General features: G+C 38.9%; 1 protein-coding gene across 2 annotated transcripts in view; it reads left to right on the top strand.

Moving 5' to 3' along the window:
• The window catches only part of gsap (gamma-secretase activating protein), a 58,706-nt gene that overhangs the window by 31,022 nt on the left and 16,962 nt on the right, over nt 1-10,722 (top strand). For both annotated transcript variants that reach the window (XM_013908818.1, XM_005725249.2), the window contains 3 exons: nt 1,111-1,181; nt 1,397-1,491; nt 2,044-2,163. In XM_013908818.1, the coding sequence (XP_013764272.1) occupies nt 1,111-1,181; nt 1,397-1,491; nt 2,044-2,163 (286 nt within the window). The remainder of the gene's footprint in view (nt 1-1,110; nt 1,182-1,396; nt 1,492-2,043; nt 2,164-10,722) is intronic.

Raw genomic sequence — 10,722 nt, 5'->3', positions numbered from 1 at the left:
AAGTGTACCTCTGGTGCAAATTACTGACCTCTGTCATCATTTTAAGTGGGGGAACTTGCACAATCGGTGGCTGACGAAATACTTTTTTGCCCCACTGTATATGTTGACAATACACACCACATTTGTAAGGCTTTTTGTCGATTTTCAACCAATAAATCATTAGGTTGATCTTGAGGACCTTGCCAAATTTTAATGGCTTGTTAAAATGACCTTACTCTACCACCCTGCAAAGTTAAATCAGAATTCATTCAAAACCTTTAAATCCACTATGGAAACTAGAAAAAAAACTAATAATATAAAAATAATAGCTTTCCTTTGTCATAGTTTCCATTTAAAATTGTTATCACTGTTAGCGGGGGTTCATATTTTTTCATGGCTTTTAAAGATACAGAGTTTGGGGGGATTTATGGTGTTATTTAGCACAGACGGTGCAGGGGTAAGTTTAACATAATTTAAAACTTAATAAAGCATTGTCAAGAAGTGGGGGGGAAAAGCCCAGAGGAGCTTATTATTATGTTTATCCTGAACACCTTTTTGACTTTTGGGTTCGTCTGTTACATAAGTGCAGCTAATTCCCACCCCGAGGTGAGTGGAAGATGTTGGCTGCTGGCATTTGGAGCAGCTGGCGGAAGGTTTCCAACTGGTGTCCAGGATATGGATTGTTTTTCCTGTTATTGTACAAGTGAAAGAGTGATCACCTGTGGAAAAAAGCCCATGAATCTTTCAGTACGGGCCGACACGTTGAGGACGGGTCGAGTGCGTTCGTATGATCCCAAGTGTGTGGCGAAATAATATGGGCGAGTGTGAAACGTGTTCACATCCTGGTGCACTGGGGTTGCACTTGTTTACTCGAGATGAAAATGGGAAGTAGGAAAAAAAAGGGAGAAGTGAGGAAACCGATCATAGGACAAGTGTAAATTTCCATGAAGCGAACATCACTGTCGCCACAGCAGAAAAACATGTCGAAACTTTTTCAGATAAAACGCCCTGCTTTGCGCAAAAGTTTACAGGCTCACAAATCATTCGAGTTTCATTTCATTTGAATCTAATCGAGCATATGCGGCTCAAACGCTAAGGTGTGTCTCTGTCTGTGTGTGTTTGTGTGTTTAGTTGGAGCTCATCAGACACGTGCTGGAGTCAGTCTGGCTGAAATACAAACTCGGCCCTCGTGTTTTGTGCATGTGAGTACAAATCAGTCATGTTTCCAACTAATGTAATATAAAGTGCAGACTAAAGGTATCGAGGTATGTGTGCACCATCATTCCCCGTCACGTGTGTGCCCACATGTGTGTATTTGTGTTAACCTCTCATCACATGTGTACTCACCTTATGTAATGTTCTTATCTGAATTGTGTGTGTGTGTGCGTGCGTGCGTGCGTGCGTGCGTGCGTTCCAGGACGCAGCAGGGCAGTCCGGCCGAGTGGTCCGTCTTTCACTTCATGCTTCGGATCCTGGAATCCACCCGGAGTCTCTGCCTGCCCCTCCCACCCGGTATCACACACTTTAAAACTAGCTGTTATAATCCGGTCTGCCTCTGCCTCAGCCAGCGTAACAATGTGTGTGTTTTTCCTCTGCGCTAATGTAACCAAAAATATGTTAAACATTTAACAATATGCAGACATGAGTAAGAAAGTGTGAATGCATTTTAATCATTTGGACAAATTTTCTGGAGCCTAAGCACCAGCGAAGGCTTTCTGTGCTGGGATCATAAACTGTAAGGGAAGGGGGGGGGAGATGATGAATGCGAGACGTCAACACACCCTTAACACTGAGGCTGGAGGTTTAAATGTGTCTAAATGAAGTGAAAGTGTAACGCAGCAGGCATACTGAGCGTGTATCCCTTTGGTAAATAAAAGTAAGAAATGCACTCCTCTGAAGCTGAGCAGTCAGCTGAATGCTTTGTTCCATTTGTTTTATGTCAGGCTTTTTACAATACAATACAAAGACTGAACAAATAAAACTGGTAAACATGAAAACGGGCTAAAAAGCCTGCAGGAGAATTTAGGAACATAAAAAGCAGATGCCTCCTTTGTGTTTCTCCAGGCTATCACACCTTGTTTGCCGTGTTTGCTGTGCGCTGCCTCCCTCATCACACCTTTCTGCAGTACATTGACCACGGTTTCCTGCAGCTCACCGAGACCTTTGTGTCTCGCCTCATGACGGGTAGGCGGATGCTCTCTTTTGTATTAAGTGCTCAAAAGTTTCTAATTTTGCACTGATTTCGTAAAAAAGAGAAGATATACAGATATCCTTCTTTGAGGTCAGAGGAGAATGAGCAAACTTTGAACTGACCCATCCCATATGAACAGTTCAGGCTGCTGATTACAGTGTAAAGATATTTTCTTGGCACAGTTAGTACCAACTGAGCCTCATTTAAATGCCCAACCTACCTGAATATAGTTGCTGACCATGCCCATCCCTTTATGACCACAGTGCACCCATCTTCTTCCACCAGGATATCATTCCATGTCACAAAGCTTGAATCATCTCAAACTGGTTTCTTGAGCATAACAGTGAATTTGCTGAACTCGCAGTCGTTAGAATTAGATCCACCATCAGAACAAAGAGGTCAAACCTGCTCCTAGCAAGTTGTACCTAATAAAGTGACTATTCAGTGTAGTTAATGCATTTGATTTAGCCTTAAGTGCAGTTTGCATTTAGTGCTAATGTTAACACGCTAAGCTGCAAACTAACACTATAAATGTAACTTTTCATTCTTCTCAGGTTGTCATTATCGCTGTGTAAAATGCAAATAAAGACAGAATGCAATGATTTGCAAACCTCATGAAACCACATTTTGTTCACAGTGAATCACAGACAGTATTTAAACTAGAACGTTTTACTACTGCATGACAAATATTAGCTCATTTAGAATCTGATGGCAGCAACACATCCCCCCAAAAAGAACTTTTGCTGTCACAGTGCCATCCACAAATGCAGAGCAACATATGCTCCCATCCAGACAACATTTATTTTAGTGAAAGCCTTGCACGTTTCAGCAATACAACGCTAAGCCTCATGCTGCATTTATTACAACAGCATAGCTTAGTAGTAGAAGAGTCAGGGCGCTGAGCTGGCCTGGCTGCTGTCCAGACCTTTCACCCACTGAAAACATCTGGAGCATTATGAAATGAAAAATATTCTCCCAAAATTCCAGCAGCTGATCTCCTCAGTTCCCAGATAAATACAGACTTTTGTTAAATAATCGTTCGACATGTTTTGATGTTCTATTGTAAATAAAATCTGGGATTATGAGATTTGAAGTCAGGAAGTTTACCGTGTCATAAAACTACATTAATACTACAAAGATGTTTTGTATTTTAAACAACATGCTGTTAGCTATTTAGAGCCTGTGATAAATAAATATTGCTGCTCTACTTGCTGCTGTTAAAAATAACTTGTCTGTGCCTAGTGCGGCTAACAGTTACAACCTAAAGCTGCGTTAGAAAATAAATACTGGTCCAAAATTCTGTACCAATCAAAATTAAAAGTTGATTATCAACCAAACAAAACATTTTACAGTCTTTCTAAGTTGCTCACTCAGTTACAGAGGGTTCACGTGACGTGTTTGGAGTCAGAACCATATTTCGCATTCATTAAACAGCACATAAATGCACCATAAACATTAAAAGTCTGATTTTATTTGCTCAAAACACAATAAGTCTCATCTCCAAATAGATCTCCTTATTAGATCGTTTTATTTTTTATGTGCCCATTCTTTCAGTGAAGCAAACAAAGTTTGAGATTTAAAGAACCAAAATAACAGATCTATCTATTAGTTTTGGATGTGGTACAGTGTTTTGGCCATGCAATGACATACATTGTTACATTATTATATATTATGTAATAAACTGTAGAGCAGGATGGTGGCAGTCCAGTTGCCTTGCAGCAAAAAGGTCCTGGGTTTGAATCCACTGGCTAGCTTGTTTCCCTGTAGTTGCGTGTTTTTTCTCCGTGCTTCCTCCAACAGTTCAGATGAGTTAACTTAACTGGGTTTTAAATTGGCTGTAGGTATGAATATGAGTGTGAATGGTTGTCTGTCTCTATGTGTTAGCGCTGCGATAGACTGGCGACCTGTCCAGGGTGTAACCTGGATTTAGGCTCCGGCCTAATGGGTGATAAAATGTGAAGGCAGAATAATCATACCACAGGAAAATGAGCTAATCAGTCACTTTAGTATTTAACTTGATACATTTAGTCATTTAGTCACACAGTCCAGTAAAAAAGATCCAAATTATTTTGTCCATACAAAGGATCCATATTTTTCCATCAGTTTTCATGGCTATCAGGCCACATTAGTATGAGGAGGCCAAAAATATGGGAGAACATATTAGGAGCTGTCATCAAGAGACATGAAGAAGCGGATTTCCTTATCGGTGCTTTCATGTAGAGAGGCAAAGTAATACAGTAATGGGTTCAGAGAGTGCTTGAAAAAGTAAAAACATTCCATAAATATGAACATTTTGCTGATGTAAAGCAGTTTTTCCGGTGCTGCGAGACGCACAGTCACATACGCTGTGCGAAACATCAGAGCAATGACAGCAAATACCAGGGAACCAGCGATGATGTGAAGAAATAACTTGGTAATCCTCAGCTTTTTCTTATCAAAGATTTGAATTCGGTTGATCCCTCTAACAAGTAGTGAGTAGCAGGTCAATGAGACGACATGGCTGATAACTGTGAATGTGATGTAGATACATTCTTGCACCGGTGAGAAGCTGAGATTCTCGCAGGAGCCCTTATCCGTCCACTTCTTAATTTTCACCTCACTTAGGAAAAATATACCAAGCAGGGCTCCGAGTAGCCACACAGAGGACAAAAAAATCTTCTGCTGTGTCGGGGTCACTTCGATCCACTTCTCACGGTGCAGAACCTGGCAAATGAAAAGGACATTTTTAGATTAAACTTTGCTGCATTTTTCATTCACTGATGTGTTCGTGGGTGTTGAGCCCACACCCACCCATTCAATCTGGATTTCATTCTCTAGAAGAATTGGTGTAATATTAAATATTACCTTTATGTGATCAGTGGTTTTAATCCCCACACCAATAAGAATTATAGTCACTGTTATTTAAATCTTGCCTGCAGTGGCATATTTTAAAGGGTATTGTTCTATTTGTTAAGCTTGTACCTTTTTCTTTTTACATTTCTATACATTTTATCAAATTGGCATCATCAATACTGTGCTGGATTAAATATTAGAGGTTTCTGTTTGCATTGTGCGCATGGACAAACAAGTAAGAAAGAAAGAAAAGTTAATAATGATACGAAGACAAGCTCCTACGATTTTAAAGTGGGTTTATGAATGGAAATTGGGTTATAATAGTATCCTCAGGGGAATATAAGATGCATTTAGCGATATCAGTGTTTGTGTATTCAGAATATGATGTTCACCTCATGCAATACGGCTCTTCCCCTTTGCCTTTCCTTCAGCTTTCCTGCGCCCCACTGGGGAGTCTTTTGGCTTTCTCGTTTAGCTTTGTCTTGCTGGCTTATTTGTTACAGACCATATCTGGTTAAAATGCCGGTGGGACCAGTGAGGTACATTACTGAGCGGCAGGGATTATTCTCTCTTGTAAAGTTTATCTCGTCTCAATGGGGTTTTTATTGGAATGTATGTACAGTATATTGGAACCAGGAGGAGATTAAGATTATTCTTTCTTCCATTTACAGTAGTGGAACTGGAAGAATAAATATTATTGACTCTGTCATGTAGGAAGCATGACAAATGCTTCACTTTGGAAATAATTTTACGCGTATGTGAGCCAAAGGAAGGGCTTGGCTTGGCTTAAGAATGCCAAAGTAGATTTTCATTTGTTTCTTTTACTGTTTTTATTTGGCTACCTTTCTCTTTTCTTTCCTTTTTTTTTTTTTTAAAGAATAATTGGTTAATGTATGTGAACAATGGAAAACGCTCTACAAATCTAATGAGCTTGAAAGTCTGAAAATTTTCTTGTAATTTCTTTAAGTAGTCTTCAGGAATAGTTCTCCAGGATTCTTGAAGGACATTCAAAGCTCTTCTTTGGATGTTGGCTGCCTTTTGTTCTTTTCTCTGTCAACATGATCCCACACTGTTTCAAAAATGCTAATGTCTGGGCTCTGGAGGCCAATCCACGACTGATAGTGTTCCATTGCGCAGTTTTCTATACAGGTTTGCATTTACTACATTGGCAGTGGGTGTGGGATTGTTGTTGTACTGAAAAATGAACCTGCTGCCAATCAGACTCTTTCCAGATGGTATTTCATGATGGATCAAAATCTGGTGGTATCTTTTTTTGTATTTTTCAGTCCACCAATTTTGAAAAAAATCCATCTCCAAACCAGGGGATAAGGGATTCACTGCGTTTTACAGCTGCTGTAGACACTCAGTGTTGTACCTCCATTTTGACCTCTTCTTCTGAATATACTGAGGATGATTTGAACAAAAATATTCCAAGGTTGGACATGTGGCCACTGATTTTCAGCCCAGACCTTGTGTAATTTGGCATACCTCAGGCTTTTCTCCCTGTTTCCCTTCCTTAAGAATGATTTCTTGACAGCCACCTGAGACCATTTCTGATGAGGTTTCAGTGAATAAATCAACTAAAGGACCAGATGCATCTCTCAGGTCCTGTGTCAGGTCTTTGCTGGATTTCCCCCCCCCTATATCTTAAGGACATGACTTTCAAATATCATCTGTAGATGATAGTTTTTAGCACTTTCACTTTTGTGCTCCACTTTTTCAGTTTATATAGATTTCATCTAACAAATCTTAGGAATCACATTGTTGGTGCAATATTACTATTTTATGCCTGTCAAACTGTGATATTGTTGGTATTTTTTTATAGATTCAACTAGAGGAATGGGAATAAATGATGCATTTTTGTGATTGTGCTTGTAACAAAGTACCCAAAGATAAAAACTGGTTATTTGCTCAGTTTTTTGTGATGTGTAGACACAGCACTGGTTCATCCCTGTAACCTTTATATGCTTGAATGATTCAAAGATCAGTGTTAAGAGGCTAAATTTAAAAAAACAAAACAATCCCAAATGGACTGAAAGTAAATGAAACGCTGCCAATGTCCAAAGAAAAACTTTGAAAGACCTTCAGAAAGCCTTAAACAATTGATTAAGACCACATTAAAAACTTTAGGAAAGTCTGGCTCATTGGAAGGAAAATATAAACAAATGTGCGGTGGCTCTTTTAGACAGTACTTATAGACAGTACTGTACATCTGTTTTTTTATTTCCCAAGATAAGAAACACTCTTAATTGACTCAAACAAAAGTCCTACTTGTGATCTTATTTTCAGAAAAAATGACAACATATTTAAAGGACTGATAAATACATACCTGGTAGTACCTCTGGATGCTTATCAGCACCGGAACGTTTAAGTTGGTGGTGTTGCAGAAAAATAAGAGATAAACGAGAAGTTGACAGATTGAATGGTTTAAATGTAGCCCGGTCCAGAAAACGATGCTGCTGACCACCAGGATGAGCAGACAGAGGAGGTCCGACAGTGCCAGGTTGAAGATGAGGTGCTGCGACATGGAGGAACCGCGGAAATTCTGAATGAGTTTCCCTGTCACACTGATGTTTGCCAAGATGCCGAGTATGGAGCTTAATAGAATAACCACACCAGCAGCAATGTACCAAGGATCGAGGCACGATTCTGAAAAGAAGCAGTTGTGGAATGTAGGTAAAAAGAAGAGGATGGAGGAGGTGTTGGAATGGTCTTCGGTATTCATTGTGAAGTTGAAAGAGAAAGATATAGCAACAGTGAGACTTAATTAGATCTGAAAGAGGTATAGCCCATGTTGTATCCAGCTCAGGTGTGTGACCTACATGCTGTTTTGCACACACCCTAGTGGTTTGTGGTCTTGAGGTATATTTAAGGGGGAAAAAATCACATGTAAAAATGAGCTTTTTTTTCTTATTTTTCTTCTTTTGTTTATGTATAATACTTCACAAGGGATATTTAAACTTAAGCTGCATGTACATAAGAAGACAGTCGAAGGATGTGCCAGTCACAAGTCAGTGTCCTTTAGCAATTTCTAGTGACAAGAAGCAATATAACCACAAATTATGTAAAAAGGAAAGTTTTTTATTTTTGCATATCACTCTTGAAAAGTATTTGATCTAATGCAGAATTCATAGCTCATTCACAGTCCACTCCCAGAGGAAGCATGCGACCCAAAACATAGCACCACCATCACCACCTCCATACATTTCAGTTGGTATAAGTTTATCCTCCTGAAAATCTTCCCCTGTGTGTTTTCTATCAGTTCTATCTTTGATTTGTCTGCCCAGAGTACATTATTCAACAAGGCCTTGTGTTTATATTTTTACCAAACTTTTAGGGTTATTTCTTCTAGTGTGGGTCTCCCATGTGGGTCAGAATTGTTACTGCACTACAATCACTTGCAGATCCTGGGAAGAAATCTCTTAGAGACATATGCCAGACAGTCTGCACACAGGCTGAATCTGTCTGTTGCAAATTCATTCAGATTGAAATTAATTAGAGACCTTTTTAAACCCACAAGCATCCATAAATGTCCTTTGAAAGACACTCCTGAGTAGAAACCCCAGTGACGAGGAGTATTTGAAGGTGGGAATGATGACATAATTTACATTTTATACAGTGTATTATTTTTGAGGAACAAAAGTTTGCCTTTTTAAAAAAAAAAAAGACTGCTTGTCCGTGTGTTGACAATAGCATTTAGCACAAAGGAACACAACTTCTCAGAGTTTTTAATGTGGCTGTAGATTTCTGCAGGTGTTTTGCGAGCCATGGATTAAGTGTAGAAAAAGAAGTATTTATTCTAGGATTAGGTTTAATCCTTATCTGTGAAAGGAAGCTTCTGTGTTTATTTACTTTTATCTAATACCCAACTGCTTTACTGTAAATACTACACATTTTTACTTCTCTTTACCAGATATAAAAAGCTTGTCTTTTCAGTCAGTAAAGCAACTGATTATATTTGCCATTTTGAAAACCACTGTCACCACAGATCACAGCTGCTCTAAACTACTTTCTGAATTACCCCAGAAACCTAGAAAACGTTCATACGGTGATAAACAGATGTACATGCGGACCAGCTTTCATACAGATAAAATACATTTGTGAAATACTTTGCCTAGCAGTTAAACTAGCAACTCACCAGGACTTATGGATATGTCCCAAATCCATAATACTAATTGTACACAGTATGTACTACATTGCAATCATCACAGCATTTTTAGCATTTAATATATATATACTTAACTAGGTACACCATTTATGTACAGTGAACTCATTTTTATGTTAAAGGAACCGGTTTAAGAGCTTGAGCTTTGTGGCATGTTGCATTATCGTGCTGGAAGCAGCCATCAAAATATATTGTCAAAAAAGATGGACATGGTCAGCAACAATAATCAGGTAGACTGTGGTGTTTAAACGATTCACTATGAGTACAAAGGAACCCAAAGAGTTCGAAGTAAAATATCCGCCACACCTTTACACCAACTTTACACCACCGGCAGCAGCCTGAACTGTTAATACTGTTAATTTTTATATAGTCCGAATGTTGCAGCAGAAATCGAGACTGATCAGACCAAATGGCGTTTCTGTTTTAATCTTCTTTGTCCCATCTTGGTGAGCCTATGCAAACAGTAGCCTCAGTTTCTTATTCCTTGCTGACAAGAGTTTCACATGGTGTGCGGTCTTCTGCTGCTGAGCATTCAGAGATGCTCTTCTGGATACCTTAGATGTAACAAGTGCCTTCCTATGATCTTGAAGCGTCTTCACCATGTTTATACGCACCAATGCACTGTATAAAAACTATAAAAGTATGTATGTATGTATAATACAAAAATCAACATGACATAACAGCTTTATAGTAAAAGGAACTGACACAACTAGTGCCTCAAAATACCTTTAGATGTTCTTAAAACTGACTTTCACTTCACTTTACTGAACTGTCACTTCCAGCTAACCTTTGCAAACAGAAACAAGATGACTTTTTAAAGTTTCAGTACTTCTGGTTTTCTGTATGTTCCCACTGGTTACTGTAACCTCTCACAGTGCTGTGAACGGAAAACGTAGTTTGTGCTTTGCATTGCGAGTACAACAACTCACTCTCAAAAGTGGGTGATCTATGTTTGTTTGTGTTTTTTCGTTTAATCATAAACCTTTCTCACGATCGGTATGAAGTATAGGTTTGGGACAAACTGTGTGTTTTTCACTCCTCAGTGAGGTGTGTTTAATGAACCTACCTCCTGCTGCTACCTGCTGCTGCAAGCCAACTGAAGCTCAATCAAAGATAATGACTCAAACCAGATAGGCGTCAACTTATATCTGTAATCGGTACATCATTTTCAGCTATATATACATGCTGCTTAAATGATTGATTCTATTATGATGAAAAGCTGAAATGAGGAATAGTTGGACAAACACACACCTGTTATGTCAGAATGCCACCTAAATGTAAAGTAAAGTAGCTCGTAACCACTGAAACTGTTAAAGAGGTCACACTACAGAGCTGTGGGTAATAAGGGAGCATGTTTGCAAGATGCTGCAGTTATCTGACTTCATGAAGAGCGCATTGTTTAAAGGCCAAACATTTTTGACTTGTCACAAAGATCAACAGACCCAAAAATCAGAATCAGAATACTTTATTGATCCCTGGGGGAAATTATTTTTTGTTACAGTGCTCCATTATAAACCAACATAAACCAACATCAAGACAAGACAGACAATACGCT

Source organism: Pundamilia nyererei, unplaced genomic scaffold (genome assembly GCF_000239375.1).
Source record: "Pundamilia nyererei isolate P.nyererei 1_Seehausen unplaced genomic scaffold, PunNye1.0 scaffold00014, whole genome shotgun sequence".
Classification (NCBI taxonomy): domain Eukaryota; kingdom Metazoa; phylum Chordata; class Actinopteri; order Cichliformes; family Cichlidae; genus Pundamilia; species Pundamilia nyererei.
This window is presented reverse-complemented; position numbering and strand designations above follow the sequence as displayed.